Raw genomic sequence first — 14,387 nt, 5'->3', positions numbered from 1 at the left:
CCACAGTGCCCCTTGGTGCCGGTACGGGTCAGGTTGGAACTGGTTGTTGTGCGTTTCCACTGACTCAGAACCGTTACCAACCGGTACCATTGGTAACCATTTCTCGCTACCCCTGCACTTGGGGTACCAGGCACAATGTGCCAGATATGAGGGGGAGGAGCTTCAACGCTGCCGTCTGCTCATTGGTCCGTGACAACCGCTGTTCTCCCAGCAAGCAGCCATTTCCAATCAGTTCTTCTGCAGCAATCAGGAAACTTTTTTGAAAATGTCCTCCCGTTATGGCGTCACATCCTGCATGATTACGCAACCGTTCATAACCCCGCCTACATTTCAAACCGTTCCCCGTGTAATGGAAACGCGGCACTGATACAGGTCTGGTTACGGATAGTCAACCCCCACCTGACCGGCACCGGTACCAAGGGGCACTGTGGAAACGGGGCTAAACACTCAACTTCAGTTGGAAGCAGACTTGAAAGTCAGTCCTTAAGAGTTCTCTCTTTTCTTCTTCTTTGTTTATTTTTTTGGGCCAAAATTAACCTCATGATGAGCACAAGTCAAATTGAGAAACCAATATGTGTTACTTCTCAAAGTAATCTACAGGATATGTAATAAAGTGAGATAAAAGGTATATAAGACTATGTTGATCTTTGGCTGAGAAGATCATAGGAAGTTTTGATCAAATCAAATTAATGGAGGCGTCATGTCCACAGTCACTGGGAACTTGGTTGTTGAACTTTAGCTACTATGATCTAATCAGTGCACCAAATTTGAAGAAATTCAGCCAGACGATAATGTCTTAATAAGAAACTTAAACTTGCATCTTTCTTTTCTTTTTTTTTTATAGCCATTGCCACTGGTTGGGGTAAATCACCTTAGAATGACCAAAAGCATGGATCAAGCCTTTCTCACATTGACGCCTATTTAGCACAGCAGTGAAATCAGCACATCGGCCAACAAGTTCCAACAATAGCTCTTTGTTGCAGCTTGATGCAGAGATGCATTAGTCGTCATTTTAGTCAATATTTTCTCCATATTCTCCGCTCCAGCTGTCACCACAATATGTTCCCGTCTGTGGAATGAGGGGTGGGGGTGGGGGGGTTGTCCAACATTCCACAAAGCCAATCTGTCCATGGGGAATATTTATCTACGAAAGCCAGGATATAGAGTCTCACCTAGAGAGGCAGGAAATGGACAGGATATTGAATTCTGGACGATTACGCAACACTTGTTATCTCTTTCAGGTAGCTGACTTTAAAAGTATGTTTTCACACATACTTGAGCAGGAATCCTCACCAGGGGTCACGTCGAGAAGAGAAGATCAAACACGTGTGGCTAATAAGCGAGCGCATGCTGTAAACTGCAGTTACATCACGGCGAGGAGTGGGATTCTCAGAACGGCATGGTTTCTGGGGATAACATGCGTCTGAATGATTTTGGTAAAAGTAAATACTGAATCAATATGCGTTTTGCCACTGATGGCATATAATAGGATCAAAACACTGTGTGTGACTAATGGGATTCGGGAGACCATGTCTGGCTCAACACTCAACGATTATTAGGAGCTATTACATGTTACATCGTGTTCCCTACCTGGGGGCGGCTGGCTGCAAGTCAGGGTTGCAAAAAACAAGCAAGCACACACAAATATACACACATACACACTCTCAATCACAGGCAGGAATGTGAAAAGTTACATATTTACACATGCCATGTCCATGTCACTCACTGCTGTAACGTCACGCTGCCTATACTGTTCTTACCCCCCCGGCTGTGGCTGACCGGGCGGCTGAGATCAGAAGTCGAGATAGAGTCGGGTTATGTAAAGCCTCACGGGCTCAGCAAGATGTTCTTGTTTGTCATGATACCCAGAGATCAAATTCATACTGATTCCCTTACGTCACTGCCGTCTGGCAACACGGTCAATAGTCTAATAAAAACAACAGCGAAAGCTATTCGAAACCTAAATCACTGAACTATCAAGTCGTGCCACTGAATCGATGCAAGGTTATTATTGCCAACTTATTGCGTTGGCACAACATTAATGTTGGCCTCAGTCATGCTCGGAGGAAAAGGCAGTTTACGACTACCAAAGCTGAAGACCCAGATGTTTTCTTAGAACTTTGGGGAAACCACAGTGGCACTTAAATGAGCGTGGATGTTGTGCTTCCTACTTCAGAGTGTTGGTATGTTTTTGAATTGGGAGAACGCCACAAAGACATAACCAACATTTATGACCTGTATACATACGTATACATATATAATGAAAAGCAACACCGTACAGCTCATAAATAGGTTTGTGGTGTTGGCTTGTGTCGAATGTATTTTATATGGCCATCTCTTGAAGCAAGAGCTGGTGTCAGATTAAAACCATTGCGTGCTATTTAGTGGCATAAATCAAGGAAAGGCAGCCGATGTACTCTCCTATTATACTTGCTATAACTATTAATGAAGCTGGTGTGAAATTACAGCCACTTGATTCTTTGTTGTGGAAGTTCTGGTCAATCGAGAAATAGCATTTACATGTCCAAATGCTTCACACACAGCAACTAGCAAGGAACGATGCAGGTGTCAAATTACAACCACCAGACACTGTATCAGCAGGCTTTCGGGTAGAATGCCATCCAAACAAGCAAAATTCAGCTTCTGACGGGGTTTTTTTTGTTTGTTTTTTTTCCCCCTATCTGCTCCACAGTAATCAAGATAACGATGCTGATGTCTAATTGCAATTTAGTTGATGCCGTTTAGCATTCTCAAAGATGGGCCAATCAAAGAAAAGCAAAAACAAAATGCTTCTGACAAAGGCTGAATCTAAGATGCTGCTCCAGTGGCTTTCTGGATTCTTGCAGCGAAAACGGGCAATTTGAATGACGTGGGAGTTTTAGTAGCACGAGAAGTTGCTGAAATCTTTTCTCCCTCGGTTTGGGCGACGAGCCCAAACTGAAGAGGGCAACGGTTAAGTAGTTTGCAGCGCACGCACTGACCGGCTTGTTCTGCAGGTGAACAAAGTTAGTCTGTCCCCGGCCGCGCTCTCAGCGGCTTTCTCCAACTGTTATCTAACCACAACAACTGGAGCCGTCGCCCAGCCGGGGCAGAACAAGGGGACCAGTGTCCGTCTGTGACGGGGAACGGCCGAGGAAAGTTCTGCCGTCCTCTGCTTTCCGTTCACATCACTGTCATGCAGCAGTTCTCAGCACCACTGTGTGGCAGGCGTGCGTCTCAATAATCCGTAGTTTCCTTCATATTTTCATGTTTGCGTGTGCGTAGGAGCACGCGAGGGCCTTCCTGTCTGCATATCCAAGCACACACATGCAGGTTATTATCTGATATTGCACTCTGGTTGTTGTTATTGGTTTTTTTAGGGGGGGGTTTCTTCCTTATTCTCCATTACGCCGCCTCCATCCATGAATGAGGGGTTTGTTTGGATTTTCCTCCGGCTTTCCGCTGTTCGCCTTTTCCCTGGGTTTGCTCTCCATTTCCTGGCCCGGATGCACAACTCATTTTTTATTTTCTTTTTTAATCTTAGAGTCACAGAGGAAATGTTTTCTGACTGGGGGAGATTGAGAAGGAACAACAAACTAATATATGTTACCTCTGAACCCAGTTTACGTTCGCACTGCAAACAATTTCAGCCCCAAAATGTTAGTAATTTGAGTAATAATGAAGTTTTATCTTCAGATGCAAATCAAATACACCTTTTGCCTACAGCCCGATCTCGTTGGTTACAGTCTATTCAGAGGTTATCATAACATATAAGGAGGCAGATTGTATCTTCTCTGTGTGTTATTTTTACCCGTATTCCATTTCACTGTGAGGCATTGTGGTGCTCCAGCTTCCATCCTCGCCTTGACATCCCTCTAAACACCACCGCTCGCACTTTTCCTCGTAACTCAACACGAGGACAAACTTTGGTGCATGCAGGTGCACTCAAACACACACATGCACACAGTCAAGCGTGCACACACAAGTGGTGTCTCTACTCCCTTTAAAAAAAAAAAAAAAAAGGTTGTCAGAGAGCATCACGTCAGCTAAACCGAGCCTGCGTGCCTCAGAAAGCGGCGGCGGGGGGTTGGAAGTGTAGCGGTCTGATCTTCATCGCACTTCCAACACACAACCCTCAGCCAAAAAAACAAACCAGCAAAGAGACACGGGGGAGGGTTTATGACTATTTATTCAATTTGTTATTGAACGGGACAGAAAGCAGGGAGGCCGGAGGAGGGGGGGGGGTTATCAGACCACAAAGTGAGACCAGAGTTGTTGTGGAGAGACACGCCTAGGGGTGCGAGGCGAACGAGGGATGTTTTGGCGAGGCGATTGGGGTGAAAGAGAGGGCTACCCCGGGGTGTTATGGCGGCTGTCCTGAGGGGAAGCTGTGCAGGAGTCACCACCCCGGTGGTGTGTCAGTCCACAGGTTTGCATACGGAGAAGAAACACTCCCCGGCGTGAAACGTGCACGTGTTTACGACGACGCAGCAACGAGACGCTGACTGTGCGGCCGAGCTATTCAAAACGGGAAGAGGCTGCCTTCAATAACATTCTCTGCTGACAGTTAAAGCCCCAAACTGTGGCTTCGGGCAGGCAGTCAACCGGGGGCCGTGCCAGAGATCGGAGCCGATGTAGCATGAAGTGCAACGGAGGCCAACTCACCTTCTTCTTGCTGCAATAGATCTGCCATTTCTTCTCGTCTGGCAGAGCGAACATGGCCTCCCTGTTTTTATCTGTCAGGTCCAATTCATCCTGAAACAACAAGAGTTATATTACACATGTGAACTGTATTAATTTTCACAGAACACCAACTGAACATTTGCGTTGGATTACGAATCGTTTCAGTCAAAAACGTTAAAAAACAAAAACAAAAAAAAACCATGGGAACTTGGTGTGCCCAGCTGCAGCTGCCTTCTCCTATTTGTGAAAGAACTTCATACAGCAAAGTGTTTTTTATGTCACAAAAAAACGAAAAAAATTGGGCAGTTCACATTTTTTGGAATAAATGTTGATCTCTTTGAGCATCTCCCTTTTATAAGTAGTCACTTTAATCAGAAATGGCAATTTTCAGAGTACTGACAATTGAAATTAAGTACTTCCCAGCAATTATTCACAGTATTAGTTACTTTTTTCACATGCAGCTGAAACATGTCAGCAAGGTAAAAAACGTTTCCTGCATTTACCTGTCGTTAAAAAAAAAAAAAGGATTTAGAACGACAAAATGAACACAATTGAACCGTCAATACTCTGTCTATATTCTCCTGGGACTTGGTAGTTTTATAGCTGAGAGCCAGATGGAATAACAATCCACCTTCATCGCCTGTCCTTATCAATGTCGGTGAACTCCCATTGCTCATGTTCATAGTGTATTGTTCATGTGTGTGTATGTGGTTTCATTACAAAAACAACAGCAACAACTTGCCGTGTAAACGTGCAAGTTTTCTGTAATGAAAACACAAAAACGATGTGTTATTACTCTAAACGTTGTCGCATAAAGGGATGCTAAGTGTCACGTTGGGATAAAAACCCCACAAATGCACAGGAAGAAGGTGCAAACTAACAGATTCATTTCAATGGCAGATTTGTATTTTGTAGACAACAAAGCTGTTGTTTTCGGACGATGAAGGGAATACTCAAAATGCCATGAGTGGGCTCCTGTATGGTCTCCAAAGAGCAAAACAAACATGAAAAGGTCAGTTTAGTCATGACATCATGATTTATTTAACTGACACAGGGTTTGACTATAAAGTGACAATGAACAATATTAAATCTGAATCAGCCAGAAAATAGTTATTAAGAGAACCCATAACAGTTTATATACAGCAACCAGAGTCAGTAAGTACTGACTGACCCGACTACAATCAAGTCTGGCTGTTTTTTTTATCCCACCCTAGCAGCGGCCACAGACCTTCTTAAGAAGTCGAGCTTACACAGTGACATTGAATTGTCCAAACTTGTCTGCCTGAGAACTGTCTCCACCGACCACGGAGGAGTGTTTTAATATTCACCCCGCTGCTCCGCTCAATTCTTCAGCTTAGCGCACAGAGCCTCCTGCACCTTTTGAAATGCATATGAGTCTCGGAAATGAGCCTCTGTGTGCCAAGGACGAAAAGCAAAGGCCTGGAAAAGATGGGACGGGTAAACCAGGGTTGAAGTAAGGCAATCAGATATATGGAAGAGAACAGACAGGAAGAAAGAGTGATGCACTGAAAGAGAAAGAGTGAAGTGCTAGGGTTACAGTCCCCGAGGCTGTGGGCTTCTGGAAAAGGACTGGGAAAAAAAAAAACACACATGATGGGAGGCTATAGTACCAGGGCTTTGTGCTCAAGCTAAAACTAATCTCATCATAATGGTTTTGCTACCATGACGTCAGCCTGCCGGGCCCCCCAAAGTGAAGATGGCCACCAGTGACAGAGGTGGGGCCCCTCAAAGCCAGCCAGTAACATTCACGGGGGTCTGTTTTCATCCCCTCGGCTGGACGGGGTGGACCGAGGCAGCCCACATTCCAAGTGTTTGACACTGTGAGGAATGACATCATCTCTCACCCGGTCTTTTCACTGGGATCACCAGCAGAAGCATTATTGTGGGTTTTTTGGGGTTTTTTTGAGAGACGAAGGAAAAAATGTGAAGGTTGTGAGTTTCAAGGGGGTCTGATGAAGAGCCACAAAAGAAGGTCGAAGACACGTTTCATCTCAAGAGCAACTCACACCTACCAAAAGCTGGTGCTGCCAGAAACGTGTACAATCTACCTCCTCACAGTGTCTTCTTCATTTTTACCACATTGAGGTTTCCAGTTCCCTCTAAATGTCCTTGAATGTAAAAGCAAATCTTGCAGGCCAGTTCGTCTCTGGCACTTCGCCTGGTCGCTGGGTCAAAGGCCTGCTGTCCCAAAGCTGCAGCTCTTCGGAGGAGCTAATACTGGCAGTAAAGTAAAATAATCTGTAAGAATGAGACCCCTGGATTTAAACCAGATGGGAGCAGAGCTCAGCAACCAATCTCTATGCTACTTACCATCTCCCTCCTGCTACCCACACTGGTCTCTACATTTAGGGTCTTGTATGGAGTGGAATGATGATGATTTAAAAAAATTCTTTTGAAAGGATCCACACTTCAGAAATTCATTGTTTATCATATTATTGCATTTTAATGCAGTTTGAGTATTTTCCTTATCTGGATCATTGTGATTTGATTCGTCTCCATCAAGCATGAAGCACTCACATTCAAGGTTACTCGTCTCAAAAGAGTATGGATGGTTAAAAGCAACATCAAGCATCTGTAATTTGGCCCCTGCCTCATAATCGTGTCTGCTGCACTTGTACAGATCACATGTATTCAATGTACAAACTCACGATCGATGGCCAAAATAGCCAACATTGTAAAAACGGTGAGAAAAACACAAAAGCTGCTCTTTAAACGGTCCAGTTTGGAAATTGTTCACAGATTATGTAAGGATGTGTGAAGGGAGGAAAGTCAAAGTTGAGTATGGGAGCAAGAGGCGGAAAACAGGAAAGGAGCACCGGGGTGGACTCCTGGCTAATGCATCTTGTGAATTCCAAATGTGGAATATTACATTTAGCTGTTGTCAGGTCCAGTAAAAGCAGCAAGGAAAGTGCAAAAAAAATTAAATAAAAGACAGAGTCGGAGATGAGAGCATCTGGTGGATGGAAGAATGTTCATGTCGTACCAGCCAGAGGACTTTCCAGTTATGCAATATTCCCTTTTTTCCCCCCTTACATCTTCATCTTTTCCCACACACCAAAAACGTTCTCCAATACCACATCGACATCACATGGCCGCCGCTCACGACCGCGGCAACACCCGGGGAAACACGCGGCACCTCTCTGGCTCTTCCAGAACCAAAACCCAGCCACTTTCCACTTTGCTGCGCAACACCTCCCCTTGATGTGATCCCACTTTCCGCACAGCAGCACGTTTCAACCGGGAATTTCGCATAAACCAAAGCTAATATTGTTACACCTGCTGCCCGAGGAAGGAAAAATACATACCTGAGGCCTCCCCAGCCCCTCGTTCATATTTCATCCGGATCGACTGATTGAATAACTTTCAATTTTTTAATTTTGTTTTTTATAAGAGCGTCACACTCACGAGCTCTGGCTGTCATGTTTTGCAGCAGACTGACTGACCTGTTCTGTCGCACAGGGTGAAAGAGCGTCGAGAGAGTGCAAAAAGCTTTTATTTGAGAAAGTTATGACTCAATTTCAATGATCATTTTGCGGTAGACTTTTCCGTTTTCACATGTTTCCATGGTGGTTTGCTCCAGGCAGTAAGAACAAAACCAGAATTAAGAAAAAACACAAAGAAAGGCTTGTCTTATGTACTGTATATGGTGCACGTTACCAAGCCTTTCATTATTAACAGTTAAGGCTAATAAAGCCCCTTCAAATGTAATTTTTCCCCACTATATTGATATTTTTTTCTGTAGTTCTCATTACTATTACTCTAACATTTAAAAAAAAATAATTCTAAAACGTTCTTAAAGGCCAAGGCAGTGAAAACTGTGCTGGCGTCTGTCTCGTCCCAGTACTCAGAGCTCATTCCCACAATCAAAAGACACGTTTGCAGAGTTACTGTAAAAACGCTGGAGGAGACGGATAATTGAATGAAGGAGCGGATGGATGGAAACCAGGATGGAATGGAATTGTGGATCAATCAAGAAACTGAATGTGCACAGTTGAGCTCAACATACGCCTGTACTGTGTATGTAGGATTCATCCATTTAGATCCAGGTCAGATCACGATAAGGCCTCTTTCAGTGTCCTCACAAACACTGTGACCTCAAAATTCAAAACTTAATTGATTAGGTTTTATTGGAGCAGAGCTAGACGTAGACTCAACGATCCCTTTCGGGAGAAATTCTTCAAAGTGAGAATGGCTTTTGAAGTTAGAGCTTTTTTTTTTTTTAATGCATAAAGTGCTGCAATCCAGCCAAAGATTATGATGAACGTTCCTATTTACCACCAATCGTGGCTTATGTGGCCACATAAATCCATTCCTGTGATATAACAGGAGTCATATGACACCAACACGCCGGCAAGGGACTTTAAATATTTATCTCCACCATATGGAAAGAGTGCAGAGGAGGGCAATGGGATGAGTCCTGATGAAAAAGGGGACTGAAGTCCCAGCGGCGTGGGAAAACATTAAAATCCTGCAGCTGTTTACATTACGCATCGTCTCCAAGAGATGATTATTGAATCGCATGGAGACACACGAGTGGAGGTGGAGAGCAGAGATCTGAGACAAACGAGGCCCGTGCCTGTCGGAAGATGGAAGACGGAGCAAAGTAAGCTCACGGGAAGTGAACCATACGGGAAGAATGTGGGTTCAGCAAGTGAGTATGTGTGAGTATTTGTGACATAGGAGTGGAAGTCGGAGTGTCTTTCTGGCAACTCGTCGACTAAGTGTGAGGTCCCACCTGAATGGGAAATGCGGCATCCAAGAATGGCATCCTCTCCCATATACGTAGGTCTACGATTCGACATTTCCAGAGCGAATGTGACCGCCTTTACCTCATGAGATTCAAAGTCATTGAATTACTAATAGTTCGTTTGAGGAGCCTCAATGTTTTTATGTCTTACACCAATGACTGCCAATACTTCTTTTGATTTCGCCGACCTCTCGTTGACGGTGGATTCCATCTCGCCGAAGGTTTCTCAGCTGGATTATGGTCAGGAGCAATCGCTGTTTTTTCTTTTCCCCACCAACAATTTGGTGTTAATGGATATGTGCTTTGGCTCATTGTGCTTCTGAAAGACAAGACCTCAAACCTGGCTCACTGCCACATTTTCTCTCTGTAAAATGTCCATGATGTACCCTGCCACTTGCCCAGAGGCGGCTTGGTTGGGCTCCAATCTCTCCTCACACTGGTCTTAAGATTTCACCATTATTTTTAATAAATCTAATGACTCCGGTACCAGAGGCAGTAAAGCAGCCCCACAACATGAATGTTAATGGAATGAAGAAAAAAAAATGCAAACTCTTGCACTGCAGTCCCAATGGTGTAGTTTGATTCATCTATAGTGCACGACCCCAGAAAGAATTCAGATTATCTATAGCAGCAAAATATTGTCTTACTTTGTTGTCAAACATTGAAAACTCTTTGATTTCGTGTTAAAGCACCACTAATGAGTGTCACCTTACACACTGTGTGTTTTAACAGCATTTTAGAAGCTTTTCAGTCAATTCTGCTCTTTAGTTTTAATGAGAAATGTCCTTATATGAAACCGTTTTGTTTTATTCCGAAAGATAAGAGTACTCATTCACTTTGGTGTGACAAGCGGCGCATGCGTTTGCTTGCAGCAGTCTCTCAGAATGACAGGAAGTCAGAGGAAAGACAGGCAAGATGGCAGGAAGTCATAGGAGGCCTCCAGGGGACCCATAGGAAGCTGTAGCTGCCATTATTGGCCCAAACAAAAGTCAATGAATGAGGTGTGTGTGTGTGTGTGTGTGTGTGTGTGTGTGTGTGTGTGTGTGTGTGTGTGTGTGTGTGTGTGTGTGTGTGTGTGTGTGTGTGTGTGTGTGTGTGTGTGTGTGTGTGTGTGTGTGTGTGACATTGTCGTCCCCATAAATTAGGACATCACTCTGGTTAATAAGTCTACATGGGAGTTGAGGCTTTAGGGGTATAGTACTCAGTTGTCAAGGTAAAGATTAGGGCATCTATGGAAAGTCACCACAAAGAGAGCGCAGTAAGTCTAAGTTTGCCTTTCACAGTCTCAGAAGAATTCCTGAAGTTTTCCCTCTTTGAGGAAAAAGACCAGCTCTGAGTCATTCACCACAACCAAGAAAGGGTCAAAGACTTTAATCTCGAGATATGATGAGAACCAGTATGGTGCCATTGCTTCGTCTTTGCAAACCACAACGTAGTTGCTCCGATTAGCAGCATTAAGATGAGTCACTGCATCCACCGTTTGATGACTCAGTCAGCTCTTACTAATCTCCAGCCTCTCCCCTAGTCCAAAACGAGGTCACTTTCACCATACGGCTGATTCAGGACAGCAAGGACTGGCTTTCCGGCAAAGGTCGGAAGGCAGTGAATAGTGGACCGGCAGTTAGAAAACTGTGAGGAGAGGAAGACGAGGAAAAAGGGATGCATCCCAGGGCGTTCACTGGGAAGGAAACTCACTCCCAACGACCCAGAGGGAGGAGAATATTTCCACCCGTCTCGTTATGCAACGCATTTTTGACTTGCGTCCGGCCTCGACAGTCACACTGGAGGGAACATTAAGGGAGGATTTATGATTTAACGAGTCCTTTTTTTTTTTCTTTTTTTTTTCCGGGAAATACCAGTCGAGGCTTCAAATGAGGAAGGCTAATTTTACCATTGCTGCGTCAAGAGCAACATTTTTATGCCACTAAAAACCAGTGATTGGGACTCGTGCGGAGTGGACAACGTGAAAGGCAGCCGTGCCCACAGGCAGTGACAGACAATGGACAGCTGGACCACGATCCGGTGCGGCTGGATTAAAAATGTCCCAAATTGCGAGCCTAAGAAAGGAGGACTGAGGCAGGCACACAGAGCAGAGAGCACACGCTAATCTGATTCTAGTTTGCTGGTAGTGTATTTGCCAGATGTTGACCTGGTGAAATTAAATCAGCTGCACCCAATTGGCACATGTACAGAACATGGCATCCCAACTGAAGGACTTTTTTATTTTCGTGGTACTTTGTTGACTAAAGAGAGGTACTGCGTTCTTTAACAACGGCCCTCTTTACATAATTGCACTTAAGTTTTGACGACCCAGATTGGATCGCTATTACGAGAGACTCTCGACTATAAAACTAAAGTCCAAGGAGAATATGGACTGGCAGGCATTACACTCTGGAGGCAAACATTGTTACTGTCCATCTACTTGAAAATGTCAGTTTCACCCTATGAGCCATTTTCAAAAAGCTGTGTAAACAGACACCCAAAACGTAATGAAGTTTTCCATCTTCACTTAAAAACGGGGCCCGAGACCAAAGGGTTTTTATGTTTCCTGTTTTGTGAAATATTGCAAGATTGACACAGCAGCTATTTACAACCTTGCACATGGAGAGATGCCATGCAGATGCCGAACTTGGCAGTCCTCATTTCTACATAACCAAGGTCTACATGGAGGGGGAATCAGTGGTGCGATGAATCTCGGTTTGATCCAACGTGTCAACATATCGTGAGCATATGTTGACCTTTTCATCATAAACACTCGTCGTTATGTTGTGAAGCTTGTCGACGCTGACCTGCGCCGTTCCCAAACATCCAGACACTTTGTGGAAACAAACGCTTCAGTTCGGTTTACTAAACTGTCAAAACCGAGAACTGCACCCTCCTACATGAATACTGAGAAAATGATTGTAAAAGCTGTTTTATGTTTGATGATTGAATATTTTGAGTGAAGAATTGTAGAGCTAAACAAAAGGTAAAGTTGCCATTTGTTCTTGGTACACCTCTGCAGCTCCGATGCTCCCGGATCTTTTTGCAGGGATTTGTTGAGTTCGTTCTCTGGCACCGAGAGTTCCTCATAAGAAAGACCCGACATGACCTCAAAGCAGGTTTATTCTTCAGACTTTGGGACAGCCGGACGTTTACACGAGGGAACAAAATGCTTTTGAAGCAGTTTCATCCTGTTAACTACAGACTGGGGGACACATGTCTCTTCTACTTTACTGCTAATCCCTTGCACCTGTATTTTTCATGAAATTTGCAAGTTTGATTCTGGGGAAGGCAAGACGGATGATTAGACTTAAGACAGCATCATCAGGTGGAAAAACAACCATGTAGGTCGACTGTGCAAGCTACAAAAACAACTCGAACATAGATGCGACTTCCAACATACAAAAATAACGTTTATGGATGTCGCAAATTAGCCAAAAAAGATTGTATTCGGATGAGGTTGTGGTGGCTGAATTGGATATAAACAACTCTTTCATCCAAGAAGAGTTGGGTTTCCAGTCCAGTGATGAGACAGAAGCCGCAGATGTAATTGTTTTAAGCTGAATCTGGATTTTTTTTTTTTTTGTCAACCACACCGAGTATTTCTGGTGCCTGAGTCTTACTGTCAACTGAATGCGACAAACACGATCATACTGGTAACTGTAAGTTGAACAGTCCAATGCAACGACAGACATGTTCTGGTAGCGAATGCAAAACGCGACCTGATGTACGGTCCTCTGAGTTCGGTTGAAATTCTACCAAGGGAGCTGCAGCTAAGCATTCTCCTGCCTCACTGTTTTTCAGTCAGCTGAATATTTTTTATTTCAATTTTTTTTTTACTTTCCCTCACAGTTCAAGATGAGTCTGCACTGTGCAGTCAGACACAGCGGAAGACCCTATTATGGCTGTGAAGACACATGGAGGTGGTTTACGCCTTCATTTGGCCCAGATCCGTCGCTCCCAACTCCAGAATATCCACCGACTCGCTTTCTCCTTCTCAGCAAAGGCTTTCACAACAAAAATCTCTGCCTCCCGTTGCCACAGTAACACGCAATGTTATGTTATTCTCTTTTTGTCTAGATCCCCCCCCACAATAGCACAGCTCTTTGCTCTTCTACATCAACACTCTGCTTGAGTTACAAGCATCGAGTCCAGGCTCTGCGACTCCTTGAGGTCTGATTGTGGAGACTTTTTTGGACGACGGGTGAAATCTGTGTCAGCATGTTGGCGGCGGAGTTCAATAAAACAGATGTGAAGAACTTGGATACCGCAATCCATCGTTAGGTAGAATCATTTTGTCCAACAAAAGCAGACATGGATCAAACTTGCATAGTTTGATTTATCATCTATCTGGAACATCTATGTTTTTTTTCTTCCCCCCCTTTAAATGCTTTCTATAAAGAAATGTTCTCCACTTGAAGAATAGTAGAGACGAACCAGAGCACCAAACAAGCGCAAAGTCTTAAGCATTTTCTGGTTATTACAACACTGGATAATGTCTGTAGTGGAATTACAAATAAAATATCATGGAAGTGTGAAATGCTCAACAGGAAAAGTACAATATCAAAGCTGTTATAGGAAAATTGAAATATATCGAACATTCAGGATTTTAACACTAAACCTAAGAAACTAAGCATTTTAGGGGGAATAAAAACAAACAAACCAAACTAATATTGCCATATTATTCTGAGTGACGGTTATATGGTACAATTTGTCTGCACAGATCCACGTCACCCATGAGTTAGATCGCTTGTTAACTTGCTGTCCAATAGAATGGGAGCACCGCCTGGCTCGCTTCCCGTCTTTCTGACTTTTTTCAGTTGGAGAAATGGCAGATGGCAGCTTACAATACCACCAACGACTTGCTGAAGAAGAAAGAACTTTCCTTCCTACACAATGTCCGAGTAGTCCAACTCTTGGATGTTTGATATTTGATGTAAAAATAAATTTTTTAAAAAGCCAATGCTCATATGTG

The 14,387-nt window shown here is 43.9% G+C and overlaps 1 protein-coding gene across 2 annotated transcripts in view; it reads right to left on the bottom strand.

Annotated features, from left to right (window-relative positions):
• The window catches only part of daam2 (dishevelled associated activator of morphogenesis 2), a 103,757-nt gene that overhangs the window by 45,698 nt on the left and 43,672 nt on the right, over positions 1 to 14,387 (bottom strand). For both annotated transcript variants that reach the window (XM_080479509.1, XM_080479510.1), the window contains exon 3: positions 4,645 to 4,734. In XM_080479509.1, coding sequence (XP_080335635.1) covers positions 4,645 to 4,734 — 90 coding nt within the window. The remainder of the gene's footprint in view (positions 1 to 4,644; positions 4,735 to 14,387) is intronic.

The sequence above is a fragment of the Lipophrys pholis genome (assembly GCF_963383615.2).
Source record: "Lipophrys pholis genome assembly, chromosome: 14".
Taxonomy (NCBI): domain Eukaryota; kingdom Metazoa; phylum Chordata; class Actinopteri; order Blenniiformes; family Blenniidae; genus Lipophrys; species Lipophrys pholis.
Note: the sequence above shows the minus strand (reverse complement) of the source record. Positions and strands in the feature narration are given on the sequence as shown.